This window comes from Salmo salar, chromosome ssa15 (genome assembly GCF_905237065.1).
Source record: "Salmo salar chromosome ssa15, Ssal_v3.1, whole genome shotgun sequence".
NCBI classification, from domain to species: domain Eukaryota; kingdom Metazoa; phylum Chordata; class Actinopteri; order Salmoniformes; family Salmonidae; genus Salmo; species Salmo salar.
Window position 1 is genome coordinate 10,198,501 of NC_059456.1, and position 20,625 is coordinate 10,219,125.

The 20,625-nt window shown below is 42.2% G+C and overlaps 1 protein-coding gene across 5 annotated transcripts in view; it reads left to right on the top strand.

The window, feature by feature from the left end:
• The first annotated feature begins 929 nt into the window (after positions 1-929).
• The window catches only part of rufy3 (RUN and FYVE domain containing 3), a 43,348-nt gene continuing 23,652 nt past the window's right edge, over positions 930-20,625 (top strand). For 2 of the 5 annotated variants that reach the window (XM_014143554.2, XM_014143556.2), the window contains exons 1-4: positions 931-1,249; positions 15,399-15,572; positions 17,559-17,676; positions 20,433-20,534. In XM_014143554.2, coding sequence (XP_013999029.2) covers positions 970-1,249; positions 15,399-15,572; positions 17,559-17,676; positions 20,433-20,534 — 674 coding nt within the window. In that variant the 5' untranslated portion in view covers positions 931-969. Of the gene's footprint in view, positions 1,250-10,056; positions 10,852-15,398; positions 15,573-17,558; positions 17,677-20,432; positions 20,535-20,625 lie in introns of those variants that run through there. The other 3 variants (XM_045695454.1, XM_014143557.2, XM_014143555.2) reach the window with 3 other exon arrangements.

Consider the following 20,625-nt stretch of genomic DNA (forward strand, 5'->3'; position numbering starts at 1 on the left):
GATGGCAGGCTAACAGCCTGATATGGACAGTGATGGTGTAGAGATGGCAGGCTAACAGACTGATGTGGATAGTGATGGTGTAGAGATGGTAGGCTAACAGCCTGATGTGGACAGTGATGGTGCAGAGATGGCAGGCTAACAGCCTGATATGGACAGTGATGGTGTAGAGATGGCAGGCTAACAGCCAGATGTGGACAGTGATGGTGCAGAGATGGCAGGCTAACAGCCTGATGTGGACAGTGATGGTGCAGAGATGGCAGGCTAACAGCCTGATGTGGACAGTGATGGTGCAGAAATGGCAGGCTAACAGCCTGATGTGGACAGTGATGGTGCAGAGATGGCAGGCTAACAGCCTGATGTGGACAGTGATGGTGCAGAGATGGCAGGCTAACGAGCCAGATATGGACAGTGATGGTGCGGACATGGCAGGAGCAGTGATACTAAGGGCAGGCATTTATTTCAAGTACAGAGGAAAGTCAGGGAGGGGAGGACAGCGGGAATAGACAGAAGAGAGGAGGCTATTTTTTTACAAGATGAAGGGTGGGACACAGCCGGATAAATACGACTTTAAATGTAATAGGAAAGCATCCAACAGAAAAGTGAGATTATTACCAGGAAACAGAGCATGTATTGATACAGTGTGGGGCAGTATCAGGGGGGAAAGAGAGAAGATGAGATCTAGTATGAGGGAGAATGGGGATACAGGAAATGAGTTTAAACAGTATTTTGAGTAGAACTTCTTTAGATATAGTATCAAATATATTGTTATCTTTTTTTAAAGAGTAACTGAGATGCCAGGTAGGATTTAGTTTCTCCCTGTCCTCTGGACCACACTCCAGTACAGTAGGTGGTGGTAATGCACCATAAAGTTGGAAACCAACCACCGATAAACCCCACGGAATGAAAGAAGAACAAGTTTCTCTCTCTCTCTCTCTCTCTCTCTCTCACTGCTGATTGGAAACGAGTCACATGCAAGTGAAGATGGCGGAGCAGGGACTGTCAACATCACCGTGTCCCTTCCACGATTCACCACTTTCACAAAGTTTGGATGCTTCGGGGGACACTGAAAGAGCACAAGTTGAAGATAAAAACGGACGTGTTGTTAGCACCCCGGACGAGTCCTTCTCCCCGACGTCTGTCATCTATTTTAAAGAGGCGTTGAGTTCGGCGAACATTTCTTTCGCTAAGACTGGACTGTCATCTCCATCTTCTGTTCAATACGAAGTCGATATCAAGAGTACGTCGAAGAGTGAGTGTTTTCAATACTTCATATACCTAGACCCCTTTTTTTTTTTTTAACTAGTCAACTTGCTAGTTGACAGTGAATACACTAGCTGTCTGACTGAAAAAGTGTCGTTGTTGTTGTAGTAGCTAGCTAGCTAACGGTAACTATTTGTCAACACCCCCGACTGACTGAAATATACCTAGTCAACAAGCAAACAGAGTAGTAGAGGATATGAAGCTCTTATTTTATCTTATCTTAGTTAGCCAGCCAAAGACAACTTTTCAGATTGATTAAAGGAACGTTACAGTAGAGAAAGATGTTCCCGTTATGTCAGGGCTAGCTAACTCACCGTCCTGTAGGGTTTCTTTCCTCCAACACTGAGATAGTTCACCTGATTCTAGTCGTTAACCTGCTTGATCAATTCAATCGGGTTAGTTAAAACTGTAGTTGAAACGAAAACATATACAGGAAGGTACTGTCTTTTATTTAACTATTTAACTTATTTATAATGACGGCCTAGCTAAAGGCCTCCTGCGGGGACGGGGGGCCTGGGATTAAAACTACAAAATAAACAATATAAATATAGGACAAAACACACATCACAACAAGAGAGACAACACAACATAAAGAGAGACCTAAGACAACAACACAGCATGACAACACAGCATGACAACACAACACAGCATGACAACACAACACAGCATGACAACACAGCATGACAACACAACACAGCATGGTAGCAACACAGCATGGTAGCAACACAACATGACAACACAGCATGGTAGAAACACAACATGACAACACAGCATGGTAGCAACACATGACAACACAGCATGGTAGAAACACAACATGACAACACAGCATGGTAGAAACTTAACAACAACATGGTGGCAGCATAGCATGGTAGCAACACATGACAACACAGCATGGTAGCAACACATGACAACAACATGGTAGCAACACAACATGGCAGCAACGCATGACAACACAGCATGGTAGAAACTTAACAACATGGTAGAAACACAGCATGGTAGATTCACATGACAACACAGCATGGTAGAAACTTAACAACATGGTAGAAACTCAACATGACAACAACATGGTAGCAACACAACATGACAACAACACAACATGGCAGCAACGCATGACAACACGGCATGGTAGAAACACATGACAACACAGCATGGTAGCAACTTAACAACAACATGGTAGCAACACAACATGACAACAACATGGTAGCAACGCATGACAACACAGCATGGTAGAAACTTAACAACAACATGGTAGAAACACAACATGGCAGCAACACAGAACATGGTAGAACATGATTGGGCTCAGACAACATCTCTCCAGGAACAGGGTTGGAGAGTCCAGCTCTATATAACAGCTAGATAGCTCTGTTTCACAGGTCAAGCTAACATTTCCATTCCCAATGACCATTCTAAACCAAAAGGCCTGAAAACTAGCACAATTTTGTTTTTTCGCAGCAAGAGAGTAATGTTAGTTGCCATATTTATACAATAAAACCGTATTCCATACCGTTATCGAGCCAATTTTAATGAAGGAATATCATAGTAACGAAGTTAGAAGCAAAATCCGGGTTAACTCAAAATAATAATTATTGCAAACTATGACACAACGTAATAAAGGAATTTGAATATGGGGCAAGTTCAAATATAATTTGCCCTTATTAAACTCGCCAGATAATTTGCCCAAGAGGGTATGGGATATGGCCAATGGGCTATTCATAAGGGCTATTCATAAGCATTACGCAACGTGGAGTGCCTGGATACAGCTGTTAGCCGTTGTATATTCGCCATATACCGCAAAACCCGGGGGTGCCTTATTATAAACTGGTTACCGATGTAATTAGAACAGTAAAAAGTAACGTTTTGTCATACCCCTGGTATATGGTCTGATATACCTCGGCTTTCAGCCAATCAGCATTCAGGGCTCGAACCAGGTTTATAATTGTAAATAAATCCCCTTTGCTAATAGTCATTTCAACATATTTATTGTATCAAATTGTAGCCGACAATGGCATATATATATATATATATATATATATATATATATATATATATGATACATTTTCCTCAGTTGGCCATCTATATATATATATATATATCTCTCTCTCGATGGCCAACTGAGGAAAATGTATCATTCAACATATTTAGCTTCATGTCAGTTTCATTGAGGACTTCCCCCACGCACGTGAGGGAGTTCCCCAACTTCCATTTCAGATTTCCCCTCGGGCAGCCCCCCCCCGAAACCCAAGAACTGAACATGCATAAAGCACTTCCCTTGATACCATTTTTCTTTAAGCAGTCAACATCAGAATGCAGTTTAAACCACCAACTGAGAGGATTTATGTAATGTGCTGTAGTGGGACCAAAATAGTTTTCCAGTGTTTTTTTTCTCCATTATTTCTTGATGTGCATCAGTTGTAGAGTATTAATGTTTTTATGGAAATAGGTGTCTCCATAATGACAATCTAAATAGCCAAGTCCAACAACTGGTAAAAAGTTGTCTCTCTCCTCTAGCTCACGTGACTCAGCCAATAGCTGTGCTGCTTTCTCCTCTAGCTCACGTGACTCAGCCAATAGCTGTGCTGCTCTCTCCTCTAGCTCACGTGACTCAGCCAATAGCTGTACTGCTCTCTCCTCTAGCTCACGTGACTCAGCCAATAGCTGTACTGCTCTCTCCTCTAGCTCACGTGACTCAGCCAATGGCTGTGCCGCTCTCTCCTCTAGCTCACGTGACTCAGCCAATGGCTGTACCGCTCTCTCCTCTAGCTCACGTGACTCAGCCAATGGCTGTGCCGCTCTCTCCTCTAGCTCACGTGACTCAGCCAATGGCTGTGCCGCTCTCTCCTCTAGCTCACGTGACTCAGCCAATGGCTGTGCCGCTCTCTCAACACAGACAGACCTTTCCGGTCCTCCTCCCTCACTCACTCCCTCACTCACTCACTCACTCACTCACTCACTCACTCACTCACTCACTCACTCACTCACTCACTCACTCACTCACTCACTCACTCACTCACTCAGCAACAGCCTGCTTCAGTCAGCAGCAGGTCTCAGTGAAATAGATTTTTTGAAGAGAAATGCCACAAAAACCCGCAACCCTCGACAAAATACATTTTCACCCGCGACATCGTTTTCAAAGTAGCCGAATTTTGTGGCAAAAACCGCGAACATTGCAGCACTGCTGTTTTGTCATTTCAGTAGTTCATGTTTTCCCAAATTCGGTCCCGGGGTTCCCCCTTTGTGCACACGTTTTAGTTTTTTTTGACAAGCATGCAACACTCTGAAATGACATTTCCTGACGATGAAATACGCCACCAAGCGTTCTCATAGGACACAACGTCATCGATGGCTTCGTCCATATTTTTTTTTACAGTCTGTGAGCTAGATTGACAAGATAAGATGTGGAATGACAAGATGGCTACAGTGAAATGCTCAGGCCTTTTGTGATTGAATCCATCCTGATTCCTGAGTTATGTTTTACGTTGAGTTAAATTGGCAGGGTGTGACTGAAATAACCTTGGATGAGACCAGTGGAATTTCCAGTATTTGTGTTCAAATACTGCACAGAAGTTAAGTCCGGACTCAGTGGGACTGCCTGACTCAGTGGGACTGCCTGACTCAGTGGGACTGCCTGACTCAGTGGGACTGCCGGACTCAGTGGGACTGCCTGGGACTGCCTGACTCAGTGTGGAAATCTGACTTTGTCATGTGGATGTTTGGTTCGAAGGGCCTTAGGTGACGAGTAACCTTCTCCAGGGCTTCATTTATTTTTTATTTTACCTTTATTTAACTAGGCAAGTCAGTTAAGAACAAATTGTTATTTTCAATGACAGCCTAGGAACAGTACAGTCGGTTAACTGCCTTGTTCAGGGGCAGAACGACAGACTTGTACCTTGTCAGCTCGGGGGATTTGAACTTGCAACCTTTCAGTTACTAGCCCAACGCTCTAACCACTAGGCTACCCTGCCACCCCAGGCATAAATGTGGCATAAATGTGGCATAAATGTTACACGTAATATCTGCGTGAACCATTTCTAAAAATATATTTTAAATGTTTAAACTTGACGCACGCAATACATACATATGTTTCCTGCTATAAATCAGACGCGTCGTAAAACTGTGCGTGAACGAGCATTTTATAACAACGGCTGAACATTGCCCATCGTTCCGCTTTTATGGTGACAATGACACTCTTATTTTGCTTTGTAGATATTGGAATTCGACAGTATCTAAAGGAAATGGCGATGGATTTGGAGGTGTTGACATTGTTTTCTTTGCCAGTGAAATGTGCTTAACAAGTCACATAATAAGTTGCATGGACTCACTCCGTGTGCAATAATAGTGTTTAACATCATTTTTTGAATGACTCCCTCGTCTCTGTACCCCACACATACAATTTGGTCCCTCAGTCGAGCAGTGAAAACACCAGGAAGTTTTTCCAATGCCTTGCAATGAAGGGCACCCATTGGTAGATGGGTAATAAAATAAACAGACATTGAATATCACTTTTGAGCAAATTAAATTAATTATTACACTTTGGATGGTGTATCAATACACCCAGTCACTACAAAGACACAAGCGTCCTTCCTAACTCAGTTGCCAGCGAGGAAGGAAACTGCTCAGGGATTTCACCATGAGGCCAATGGTGACTGTAAAACGGTGAGTTTTTAATGGCTGTGAAAGGAGAATTTTCAGGATGGATCAACACCGTAGTTACTCCAAAATACTAACCTAAATGACAGAGAAAAGGAGGAAGCCTGTACAGAATACAAATATTACAAAACTAGTGATGCACCAATATGACATTTTTTGACCGATAACCGATATTTAAAATTTTAGCGGCCTTTTTAAGAATTCTAGTATAGGTAAATAGTTAACACACACACACACACATTGACACAGCCATCTAAGGCATTGCATCTCAGGACCTGAATATGACTGCACGTCACATAACAATTTAAAGCTTTTATTATTTTTTTTACGTAGTTATTACACATTCACTCGTAGTTCATATGTCACAACGATTAATCGATACTTATGCTATGATGCTGGCAAAGTTGTCTCGCGCACCTACAGTGCTGGTCATAAAAGCTAGCTGGTCATGAAAGCTAGCTAGGTCATGGATGCAAACAATGTTCTTCCCCAAAAACATAGCAAAACGACATCTGTTTCAGTAGCTATATAGTTAGCTAGCTAACTATATAGCTAGGTGTCATCTAAAGTATCCCTGATTTATAATACAGTTCTTACTTGATTAATGGTGGTCGGACCCATCTATGTGAAGCTAGCCACAATAAGGATTAGCCACAATAAGGATTAGCCACAATAGTGGACTTTACGGGTAGTCTTCAAAATAAAAGTATGGCATAATTCTACTATTTGTATTCATTTGCATCACTGTCAGTGACACACTTTTTTTATTTTGAAGGCAAACCGTAGAATCCACTATTGTGCCTAATCCTTATTGTGGCTAGCTTCACAACACATAACCCTGTCCTGTCGAGCATCACTAGCCAGATGAAGCTAGCTGGCTGCTTATAACGTTAGCTTTGGGCAACAGGGTTAAGTAGCAGGCTAGCTATTTATTTTCATGAACTGAAGTTCAATTTCAATAGGCGAACAACAAGTGGCAACCTAGCTAATACTTACTCACAATGATTCCTAAATCATTGCTAAGAATAATGAAAATGACTGCAGTTTCTACTGGTCATTGTTTTCAGGCTGGTTGTATTGGTGCTACCAAGCTAAAGCTAGCTACCCCAGAAGTTGCGGTTGAATAAATGATGCTTTATTACCAATGCGGTATTGTAAACACATCGTTCGTGGCTGGTGTTTACTTGTTTGCAGACTTTTTTTTGTACAGCTTTGACAGTGCTACTGTATCTTTTTGACACGCAAAGACCCGAACGGCGTTCCATAGTATGCATGTCGTGAAGCTAATAGCAATGACGCTATTATTGTGTAACTCCGGTAGGGCAACATCTGAAAAATAGCGCATTTGTTAGTGTGTACTGGTGCTCGACCAGTCGGTGAAAGCCAACATCACCCACGACAGAGAACGGTTGATTGTCAAGGGAAATTAATTCCATTATCTTGGCGCTTAATGGATTTCACCTTTGAGTTGTCTCGCTGAAATGTTCTTACTCTTTCAAATGACTGCTCGACTTGTTGACTGCTCGATCCACACAGCAGACATTGTGGGCGAGGTTAGGAATGCTGTGCTGCACGTGTAGCTCAGCATTTTACGTGGAGTCATTACGTCATGTACCTACGTTATATAGGTACGCACGTCAGCTTTGACATCGGTTTTGGACATCGGCATTAAACTAGAAATCAGGCCGAAACCGATGTTGGCATTTTTTAGCTAATATCAGCCGATTCCAATATGTTCACCGATATATCGTGCATCCCTATCCAAAACATGCATCCTTTGTAACAAGGCACTAAAGTAAAACTGAAAAAAATATGGTAAAGAAATTAACTTTATCTTGAATACAAAGCATTATGTTTGGGGTAAATCAAACACAACACATAACTGAGTACCACTCCTCATATCTTCAAGCATGGTGGTGGCTGTTTCATGTTATGGGTATGCTTGTCATCGACAAGGACTAGGCATTTTTTTTTTTTTAAGCACAGGCAAAATCCTATTGGAAAACCTGGTTGTCTGCTTTCCACCAGACATTGGGAGATGAATTAACCTACAGCAGGACAGTAACCTAAAACATAAGGTCAAATATACACTGGACTTATTTACCAAGACAATGTTGAATGTTCCTGAGCGGCCTAGTTACAGTTTAGACTTAAATCTGCTTAAATCTATGGCAAGACTTTTTAAAATGGCTGTCTATCATGATCAACAACCAACTAAAGAGGTTGAAGAATTTAAAAAATAATAATGTGCAAATATTGTACAATCCAGGTGTGCAAAGCTCTTAGAGATTTACCCAGAAAGACTCACAGCTGTAATCACTGCCATTCTTAAGGTGTGTGAGAACTTATGTAAATTAGAAATTTCATTTTCAACAAATTTGCAAACACAATTTTTGTATATATATATATATTTTTTTTACTTTTTAATTTTGGGGTAATGTAGATGGGTAAAATCTATTTTAAGAGTCATCATACACTGACTGGCCAGTTGAATTGTGTACACCAAACCCCGTTCACGAAAAATGGATCGCTCCTACAGACGAGTCACGTGGCTGTGGCTTGCTATGTAAAGCAGGCATCGAGGCATTCACTTACTGTTCATTTTAACATTAGAATGGGCCAAACTAGTGACCTAAGCAGCTTTGAGATGGTAGGTGCCAGGTACGCCGCATCCAGTATCTCAGAAACGGCCACCCTCCTGGGCTTTTCACGCACGACAGTGTCTAGGGTTTTACGTAGAATGGTGCAACAAACAAAAAAACATCCAGTCAGCAGAAGTCCTGTTGGAGAAAACAGCTTGTTGATGAGAGAGGTCGAAGGAGAATGGCAAGAATTGTGCAAGCTAACAGGCGGGCCACAACCAGACAAATAACAGTGGTGTGCAGAACGGCCTCTCAGAACGCACAACTCGTCGATCCTTGTCACGGATTGGCTATTGCAGCGGACGACCCACCGGGTTCCAGTCCGATCAGCTAAAAACAAGAAGAAGAAGCGTCTCCAGTCGTAACGCGACCACTAACACTGGACATTTTGAGGAGTGGATTAACATAGCCTGGAACATGACAGCGAGTTCAGTTTATTTGAGTGTCCTGGTCAGTCCCCAGAACTCAACCCTATAGATTATCTTTGGGATGAGATGGAACGGGCTGTTAGCAGCATGAATGTACCACCGTCCAATCAGCAGCAACTATGTGATGCCGTCGTGTCAGCGTAGACTAACATCCCTGTGGAACGTTTCAAACACTTTTTTTTTTTTGAATTCCCAAAGAATTCAAGCTGTTATGGAGGTGTAAAGGGGGGGGGGGGGGTTCTGACCCAGTTCTAAACGGGGGTACATAATTTCCCGTTAGCACAAGGCTGCTACTAAGCTACCCTTTTGCTGCCTTGCAATATTTCCACTACTAGAAACTGTGTTTACGCATGGTCTAAAGATTGTCACGTCAAATTTACTTTTTATGAATGGCAACTTTTTGTGTGAACTGGCACAAGCATATTATGTGTTTACGCAACATTTAATAAGACCGCTGGGACCTGGGAACTTGTTCGCTACCACATCAGACTCGGGTTGTTACATCAGTGTGAAATGTCTTTATTTTATTTTTATTTAACTAGATAAGTCATTGAGAAATATATTTTACATTGCCTATAACATATGAAAAGAGACATAATGTTGAAATACTGAAGTTATTACATGGTGTAGGCTAATAGACCGATTGACGTGGATGTCGATTTTTAAATGTTTTTTTTTTTTTTTAAGGCAGTTCCTCGATTCAGAGGGGCTGGGTTAACTGTGGAAGATACATTTCAGTTGAATACATTGTTGTAACTGGTTTAGGTATCCCCTTTCCTTGATAGAACCAAGGATTAAAATTTCCAGTGTTTTATGGGGCAGCATCCTATGGCTGAGTAAAGTGATGCTTCTCAAGCTCAGTGTGTGATTTTAATAGTTCTTCCCTGCCAGGAAATCTGGCTGATGCCAGAGAGAGCGACGAGCCGTTCCTGCCTCCCGTCCTGCATCAAAGATGCCCTCCCTCGCTCCCTCCCTCGCTCCCTGCCTGCCTGCCTGCATCAAAGATGCCCTCCCTCTCTCCCTGCAACAAATGAGCATCAGGGGAATTAGTCCCTTCCCCTCCCCATGCACCATCTGGTCAGGTGATGTTGCTCTTTTACCCAGCTAGCTCATTATCAGGCAGCCATCTTCGTCAACACCCATTCTGCTGTCTGTCAGAGGAGCAGCGACTCACCGCCTGCACACAACCAATCCTGTGAGGGCTAGCCGAACGAGAGGAGAGGAGAGGGGCAGAGGCAGAGCCCACCAAAGGGAGAGGCTGTCATTCCAGCAGAGCAGAGACTTAGCGCTGTTATCCCAGTACGCAGGCTGCGCCCAGGCAGACACCTAGCGTTGTTATCCCAGTAACCAGGCCGCGCTGCAGAGGAAAAGAGGAGAGGGCAGGGCTGCGGCTTTTGTTGAGACAGACCCACACTGGTGGCTTTTCTCCTCACTCCTCCGTTTAAAAAGTGCTGCTGTTTTTCTCTCTCTTTTCATTCCTGTTCTTATTGTATCTAGGAAGACTGCTGTCGTTCGGCACAGAGATTTTTTTTCTCTCCCTTTTCATTCCTTTTGTATCTGGGAAGACTGCTGTTGTTCGGCACAAATTCTCCATCCCCCCCCACCCCTCTTTGCGGCCTTTGCGTCGCCTGGACAGAGAGAGCGTTCCTGCTTTGTTGCCGTTCGTCTCTCAGCCCTCTTTATTCGCTGAGTCATCATGGCAGACGTGACGCCTCAGGCCGATGCACCGACTCCCACCACTGACAAGATCACGCAGGCGGCCCGGGAGACCATCTATCTGTGTAACTTCCGCGTGTCGGTGGACGGAGAATGGCTCTGTCTCAGGGAGCTCAACGACATCTCTCTCACTCCAGACCCAGAGCCGGCCCACGAAGGTAGGTGATAGACCGTAACATGGACAGAGGGGACCTGATCCTAGATCAACACTCCTACTGAGACTCTGTATGACTTGATCCTAGATCAACACTCCTACTGAGACTCTGTATGACTTGATCCTATATCACCACTCCTACTGAGACTGTATGACCTGATCCTAGAACAGTACTCCTACTGAGACTCTTTGACCTGATCCTAGATCAACACTCCTACTGAGACTCTGTATGACCTGATCCTATATCACCACTCCTACTGAGACTCTTTATGATCTGATCCTAGAACAGTACTCCTACTGAGACTCTTTATGACCTGATCCTAGAACAGTACTCCTACTGAGACTCTTTATGACCTGATCCTAGATCAACACTCCTACTGAGACTCTGTATGACCTGATCCTATATCACCACTCCTACTGAGACTCTTTATGACCTGATCCTAGAACAGTACTCCTACTGAGACTCTTTATGACCTGATCCTAGATCACCACTCCTACTGAGACTCTTTATGAATACATGCCCTAGTAATGTCGTCATGTCAGAGTCTCCCAGCGCTCGGTAACTCGCTGATTTGACTCTGATTACAGTCTCATGGTGTTCTCTCTGAGCCACAGAGGAGGCTTGTGTTGAACAGGGAGGAGCAGAGTGGTGTGGCTAGGCTACGCTGTCCCCCAAATTCATCCTGTTGTCATCCATTTGGGTTTTTTAAATGTGCTCACCCTAGGTGTGGTGAGGTGCTGCTTGTAAATGTGTGTTTTTCAGACTAGATCCTTGTTCCTGTAACGGGGGTCATGTAGGTGTCCTGTAGGGGGGGTCCTGTGTGTCCTATTGGGGGGGGGGGCTGTATGGGTGGTCCTGTAGGGGTCCTGTGTATTGCCCATTGAGAAGCTTTGATGCCACCGGTCGGCCATATTTGCACTCCCAGTAGGAGGAATGAATGGGATTTTACAGTATTTCAATTAAATGTTTCAAGAAGAAAATGACATGTGTTTTGTTGTTGTAGTGGAGACGGCAACATTAGTAATCTCAAAAAAATATTGATATTTTTGTTTAGCTCATAATTAAATGTTAAAGTATGCATTAAGGTGTCTGTAATAAAATAAACATGGCAAAAACATGTAGATATTAATAAATGGATTCCTATAACTTCCTAAATATATTTTACAACGGAGGGGGTGTACCAAGATGGAGGCACGGTGGGGGTACCAAGATGGAGGCATGGTGGCTTCAACACAGCGCCCCCTATCTGTCATCTAGTGTATATATAAATCATAGAATTTTACACATAAATGTATTCAACATGAAATGTTTTAATTTTTAGACATTGTTTTAAACAATATACTCTTTAAACACATCACATTTCCAGAGTGGGATCTCTGCTACATTTAATGATATGATACTTTTTATGAGCGCCACCAAAACAGTGAACGGTCAAAGGGAACTCCCTCTACTGGTGATTTTTTTTTTTTTAATTAATATTTTATTTAACCTTTTTATTTAACTAGTCAGTTAACCTGTTAGTGATCCCTTCAAGCGCCAATCCCTTTAACGGATCGATTTGACAACACCCAGTGAAATTGCAGAGCGCCAAATTCAAACTACAGGAATTTCAACATTCACGAAAATATAAGTGTAATACATCAAAATAAAGCTTAACTTCTTGTTAATCCAGCCGCTGTGTCAGATTTAAAAAAAGGCTTTACAGCGAAATCGCATGTTCTGCTTATCTGAGGACAGCTCCCCGCATACAAACACATGCAAATAATTTTTCAACCAGGCAGGTGCGACACAAAAGTCAGAAATAACGATATAATAAATGCCTTACCTTTTGAAGATCTTCTTTTTGCAATCCCAAATGTCTGTGACACAATGAATGGTCGTTGTGTTCGATAAATTCCTTCTTTATATCCCCAAAATGTCCATTTATTTGGCGCGTTTGATTCAGAAATACACCGGTTCCAACTCGCCCAACGTGACTACAAAGGATCTAATAAGTTACCTATAAACTTGGTCCAAACATTTCAAACAACATTCCTAATCCAACCTCGGGTATCTAAAATGTAAATAATCTATAAAATTTAAGACGGGATAATCTGTTTCCAATACCGAAGAAAAATAACACGGAGTGCGTTCCTGTTCACGCGCACCAAAATAGTAGGGACCTTCAGAGTGACACATGGAATGAATAGCACTACTTCTTCATTTCTCAAAAGAAAAACATCGACCAATTTCTAAAGACTGTTGACATCTAGTGGAAGCCATAGGAACTGCAACCAGGTTCCTCCTAAATAGGGTGTCCCATAGAAAACCATTGGGAAATCCTATGACCTCCATTTCCCCCCCCTGGATGGTTTGTCCCTGGGGTTTCGCCTGCCAAATCAGTTCTGTTATACTCAGACATTATTTTAACAGTTTTAGAAAATGAGATCGTGTTTTCTTTACAAATATACCAATTTATATGCAAATCCTAGCTTCTGGGCCTGACTAACAGGCAGTTTACTTTGGTTTTCATCCGGACGTCAAAATACTAGCCTTAACCTGTTAGGGCTAGGGGGCAGTATTGACACGGCTGGATAAAAAACATACCCGATTTAATCTGGTTACCACTCCTACCCAGTAACTAGAATATGCATATACTTATTACATATGGATAGAAAACACCCTAAAGTTTCTAAAACTGTTTGAATGGTGTCTGTGAGTATAACAGAACTCAAATGGCAGGTCAAAACCTGAGAGATTCCTTTACAGGAAGTGGCCTGTCTGACCATTTCTTGAACTTCTTTTCCATCTCTATCTTTTACTAAGGATCTCTGCTCTAACGTGACACTTCCCACGTCTTCCATAGGCGCTCAGAGCCCGGGAAAAAACTGAATGTCGTCATTCCAGCCCCAGGCTGAAACACATTATCGCCTTTCTCAAGTGGCCGATCAAGGGACTCTGGGCTTATGCGCGTGACCCGACCGCCCCCGCCTTTGTGATTTTTTTCCTCTGTTTGCCGAAAAGGAGATTCCCTGTCGGAATATTATCGCTTTTCTACGAGAAAAATGGCGTAAAATTGATTTTAAACAGCGGTTGACATGCTTCGAAGTACGGTAATGGAATATTTAGAATTTTATTGTCACGAATTGCGCCATGCGCGCGACACTTCTTTACCATTTCGGATAGTGTCTGGAACGCACGAACAAAACGCCGCTATTCGGATATAACGATGGATTATTTTGGACCAAACCAACATTTGTTATTGAAGTAGCAGACCTGGGACTGCATTCTGACGAAGACAACAAAAGGTAATCAAACTTTTATAATAGTAAATATGATTATGGTGAGTGCTAAACTTGCCGGGTGTCTAAATAGCGAGCCCGTGATGCCTGGTCTATGTACTTAGAATATTGCAAAATGTGCTTTCACCAAAAAGCTATTTTAAAATCGGACATATCGAGTGCATAGAGGAGGTCTGTATCTATAATTCTTAAAATAATTGTTATGCTTTTTGTGAACGTTTATCGTGAGTAATTTAGTAAAATGTTAGCGAATTCCCCGGAAGTTTGGGGGTATGCTAGTTCTGAACGTCACATGCTAATGTAAAAAGCTGGTTTTTGATATAAATATGAACTTGATTGAACAAAACATGCATGTATTGTATAACATAATGTCCTAGGGTTGTCATCTGATGAAGATCATCAAAGGTGAGTGCTGCATTTAGCTGTCTTCTGGGTTTTGGTGACATTATATGCTGGCTTGAAAAATGGGTGTCTGATTATTTCTGGCTTGGTACTCTGCTGACATAATCTAATTTTTGCTTTCGTTGTAAAGCCTTTTTGAAATCGGACAGTGTGGTTAGATTAACGAGAGTCTTGTCTTTAAATAGCTGTAAAATAGTCATATGTTTGAGAAATTGAAGTAATAGGATTTTTAAGGTTTTGAAAATCGCGCCACAGGCTGCAAGTGGCTGTTACGTAGGTGGGACGCAAGCATCCCACCTAGCCCATAGAGGCTAAGAAGTTTTAAGAACAAATTCTTATTTACAATGACTGCCTACCAGAAGGCCAAAGGCCTCCTGCGGGGATGGGGCCTGGGATTTAAAATAACATAAATATAGGACAAAACACACATCACGACATGAGAGACAACACAACACTACATAAAGAGAGACCTAAGACAACAATATAGCAGGGTAGCAGCACAACGTGGTACAAACATTATTGGGCACAGTCAACAGCACAAAGGGCAAGAAGGTAGAGTCAGGTTTGTAGGCCTCTTTGCTCGCACACACTTTTTCAGTTCTGCCCACAAATTTTCTATAGGATTGAGGTCATGGCTTTGTGATGGCCACTCCAATACCTTGACTTTGTTGTCCTTAAGCCATTTTGCCACAACTCGCTCTGTCTATTGGGAGCAGGTCACCTTCCCTTCTCAGTGTTGATATGCTCTGCATTCAGCTGTTGCCACAGTGACCAATGTATGTTGTACCAGGGTGTGTGTGTGTGTTGCTCAAATCTCTTCCTCTTTCTCCTAATGTCTTCTGCCTCCTTTGTCCCCTCTCGCTCCAGATCCGAAGGACCCTATAGCAATCGAGCGGTTGAACCTGATGAACATGGCCAAGCTGAGCATCAAGGGTCTGATTGAGTCGGCCCTGAACTTGGGCAGAACCCTGGACTCGGACTACGCTCCTCTACAGCAGTTCTTCGTTGTCATGGAGCACTGCCTCAAACACGGACTCAAAAGTAAAGAGATGTTACAGCTACCTATGTCATTGTTTTGTTTCTAGCCTGGTTCCCAGATCTTGTTTGTGCTATTCTTTACCAACTCGTTTAGCGTGACAATCTGGTTCCCAGATCTGTTTTGTTCTCGATGTTTATTCCTCCGCGGAGTGCACCCCTCTTTATAACAGTCACATCCCTTCTGGACCATTCCTATACAGTTATGATAATGATTCTCATAAGCCAAGGATGTGTAGGGCCTTCGGAAAGTATTTACACCCCTTGAATTTTTCCACATTTTCTTGTTACAGCCTGAATTTAAAATAGATTAAATATAGATTTTGTGTCACTGGCCTACACACAATACCCCATAATGTCAAAGGAATTATGTTTCAAATTAATACAACATTTAAAGCTGAAATTGCTTGACTCAATAGGTATTCAACCCCCTTTGTTATGGCAAGCCTAAATAAGTTCAGGAGTAAAAATGTGATTTAACAAGTCACATAAGTTGCATGGACTCACTCTGTGTTTAATAATAGTGTTTAGCATGATTTTTTTGAATGACTACCTCATCTCTGTACCCCACACATACAATTATCTGTAAGGTCCCTCAGTGAATTTCAAACACACACTCAACAGCGAAGACCAAGGAGGTTTTCCAATGCATCGCAAAGAATGACCCCTATTGGTAGAGGGGTAAAAATATAAACGCAAACATTGAATATCCCTTTGAGCATGGGGAAGTTATTAATTACACTTTGGATGGTGTATCAATACACCCAGTCACTACAAAGATACAGGAGTCCTTCCTAACTCAGTTGCCAGAGAGGAAGGAAACCACTCAGGGATTTCACCATGAGGCCAATGGTGACTTTATAACAGTTACAGAGTTTAATGGCTGTGATAGGAGAAAATTGAGGATGGATCAACAACATTGTAGTTACTCCACAATACTAACCTAAATGACAGAGTGAAAAAAAGGAAGCCTGTACAGAATACAAATATTCCTAAACATGCATCCTGTTTGAACAAGGTACTAAAGTAATACTGCAAAATATGTGTCAAAGCAATTAACTTTATGTCCTGAATACAAAGCGTTATGTTTGGGGCAAATCCAACACAACACATCACTGAGTACCACTCTTAATATTTTCAAGCATGGTGGTGGCTGCATCATGTTATGGGTATGCTTGTCATCATCAAGGACAAGGGAATTCTTTAGGATACAAAGAAACGGAATAGAGCTAAGCACAGGGAAAATCCTAGAGGATAACCTACTTCAGTCTGCTTTCCACCAGACATTGGGAGATTAATTAACCTTTCAGCAGGGCAATAACCTAAAACATAAGGTCAAATATACACTGGAGTTATTTACCAAGACGATGTTCAACGTTCCTGAGTGGCCTAGTTACAAGTTTTGACTTAAATTGTCTTAAATCTATGGTAAGACTTGAAAATGGCTGTCTATCATAATCAACAACCAACTTGAGAGAGGTTGAAGAATTTTAAAAATAATAATGTGTAAATATTGTACAATCCAGGTGTGCAAAGCTCTTAGAGACTTACCCAGAAAGGGTCACAGCTGTAATCACTGCCAAAGATGATTCTAACATGTTGACTTAGGGGTGTGAATAATTAATTTAGATATTTCTGTTTTATTTTCAATAAATTAGAAAAACTGTCTAACCATGTTTTCACTTTATGATGGGGGTATTGTGTGTAGACGGGTGACGATTATATTGTTTTTGTTTATCAATTTTGAATTCAGACTAACACAACAAAATGTGCAATAAGTCAAGGGGTATGAATACTTACTGAAGGAACTGTATGTACGTGACCACTACAAGCTATTGGTTTTTGTACATTTACGCGACTTAGTGTTTAGCCCAGAGGTTTTAAGCATAAAAAAAACGAAACTAAAGCTTTGTTGGTCTTAACCCAGACCCTTTGCCTAACACCCCTCATCTGCTTGTCCTCAAACACCCTTCCTCTACCGACCCCCCCCAGACAAGAAGACGTTCCTGGGGCAGAACAAGTCTTTCTGGGGGGCCTTGGAGCTGGTGGAGAAACTCACCCCTGAGGCTGGAGAGATCACGGCCAGCGTCAAAGACCTGCCAGGACTCAAGTAAGACTGCATCGCCCTATAATGCCATAATAGTAGAGAGAATGATTTTATTTCAGCTTTCATTTCTTTCATCACATTCCCAGTGGGTCAGAAGTTTACTTATACAATTATTTATTTGGTAGCATTGCCTTTAAATTGTTTTAAATCAAATCAAATTTATTTATATAGCCCTTCTTACATCAGCTGATATCTTAAAGTGCTGTACAGAAACCCAGCCTAAAACCCCAAACGGCAAGCAATGCAGGTGTAGAAGCACGGTGGCTAGGAAAAACTCCCTAGAAAGGCCAAAACCTAGGAAGAAACCTAGAGAGGAACCAGGCTATGAGGGGTGGCCAATCTTCTTCTGGCTGTGCCGAGTGGAGATTATAACAGAACATGGCCAAGATGTTCAAATGTTCATAAATGACCAGCATGGTCAAATAATAATAATCATAGTAGTTGTCGAGGGTTCAACAGGTCAGCACCTCAAGAGAAAATGTCAGTTGGCTTTTCATAGCCGATCATTGAGAGTATCTCTTCCGCTCCTGCTGTCTCTAGAGAGTTGAAAACAGCATGTCTGGGACAGGTAGCACGTCCGGTGAACAGGTCAGGGGTCCATAGCTGCTAACTAGGGTCAAACGTTTTCGGGTAGCTTTCCACAAGCTTCCCACAATAAGTTGGGTGAATTTTGGCCCATTCCTCCTGACAGAGCTGGTGTAACTGAGTCAGGTTTGTAGGCGTCCTTGCTCACACACGCTTTTTCAGGTCTGCCCACAAATTTTCTATGGATTAAGGTCAGGGCTTTGTGATGGCTACTCCAACACCTTGACTTTGTTGTCCTTAAGCCATTTTGCCACAACTTTGGGAGTATGCTTGGCGTCATTGTCCATTTGGAAGACCCATTTGCGACCAAGCTTTAACTTCCTGAATGATGTCCTGAGATGTTGCTTCAATATATCCACATAATTTTCCTCCTCATGATGCCATCTATTTTTTGACGTGCACCAGTCCCTCCTGCAGCAAAGCACCCCCACAACATGATGCTGCCACCCCCGTGCTTCACGGTTGGGATGGTGTTCTTCGGCTTGCAAGCCTCCCCCTTTTTCCTCCAAACATAACAATGGTCGTTATGGCCAAACCGTTCCATTTTGGTTTAATCAGACCAGAGGACATTTCTCCAAAAAGTACAATCTTTGTCCCCATGTGCAGTTGCAAACCGTAGTCTGGCTTTTTTATGGCGGTTTTGGAGCAGTGGCTTCTTCCTTGCTGAGCGGCCTTTCAGGTTATGTCGATATAGGACTTGTTTTACTGTGGATATAGATAATTTTGTACCTGTTTCCTCCAGCATCTTCACAAGGTCCTTTGCTGTTGTTCTGGGATTATTTTCCCACCTGGCCAACATCCGGTGAAATTGCAGAGCGCGGAATTCAAACTACAGAATTATAAATATTTAACTTTCATAAAATCACAAGTGTAATACATCAAAATAAAGCTTAACTTCTGGATAATCCAGCCTCTGTGTCAGATTTCAAAAAGGCTTTATGGCGAAAGCACACCATGGGATTATCTGAGGACAGCGCCCCGCACACACAAGCATGAAAAACATATTTCAACCAGGCAGGTGCGTTACGAAAGTCAGAAATGGCGATATAATAAATGCTTTACCTTTGATCTTCTTCTGTTGGCACTCCAAAAGCTCCCAGATACATCACAAATGGTCCTTCTGTTCGATAATGTCCTTCTTTATATCCATAACTCAGTTTAGCTGGCGCGCTTCAGTCAATAATCCACCGTTTCCCTCCATCAAAATGAATCCCAAACATTACTAATAAACATTTTCCAAACAACGTTTATAATCAAACCTTAGGTACCCTAATACGTAAATCAACGATAAAATTTAAGCCGGAGAATCGTTATTGTCTTTACCGGAAAAAAATACCAAAGAACACGCACTCTTCCACGTGCTTGGAAACACTACAGCCAGAATGGGAGCCACCTAGAAAAACAAACATTTCTGCCTCATTTTCCAAAAACCAGCCTGAAACTCTTTCTAAAGACTGTTGACATCTAGTGGAAGCCCTAGGAACTGCAACCGGGGACGATTTCGCCATATAATAAAAGTGACAGCCTTTGAAAACAGTGGGAGGCTGAACATTATTTTAACAGTTTTAGAAACTTTAGTGTTTTCTATCCAAATCTACCAATTACATGCATATCCTAGCTTCTGGGCCTGAGTAGCAGGCAGTTTACTTTAAGCATGCTTTTCATCCGGATGTGAAAATACTGCCCCCTACCTAAGAGAGGTTAAAGGCACAGTCAATTTAGTGCATGTAAACTTCTGACCACTGGAATTGTGATACAGTGAAATAATCTGTCTGTAAACAATTGTTGGAAAAATTACTTGTGTCATGCAGAAAGTAGATGTCCTAACAGACTTGCCAAAACTATAGTTCGTTAACAAGAAATTTGTGGAGTGGTTGAAAAATGAGTTTTAATGACTCCAACCTAAGTGCATGTTAACTTCTGACTTCAACTGTATGTTAATGGGGTAGAGATACAATGCTACAAATATTTCCATTGAGCTGAGAATTTCTTTCTCTTTTGAAGCAAATTTCCTACAATTCTATGCATTTTTGCCATGGCTAATGCGCGGTGTGTATTGACGTTATCTGATTGGTGTAAATCTCTGTCACTCACCGTTCAGTTCATATGTGATTGGTGTAAACAAACCCCTGTCATAATAGTCTATCTGATTTATGTAACCCGTCACTCACCAGAACCCCGTTAGGAAGAGGGCGGGCCTGGCTGCGATTGGCCCTGATGCAAAAGAAGCTGTCAGACTACATGAAGACCATCATCAACAGGAAGGACCTGCTCAGGTGTGTGCGTGCAAGCGAGAGCATACGTTGCCAGTGAGGTGTGTGTGTGTGTGTGTGTGTGTGTGTGTGTGTGTGTGTGTTAACAGTGAGT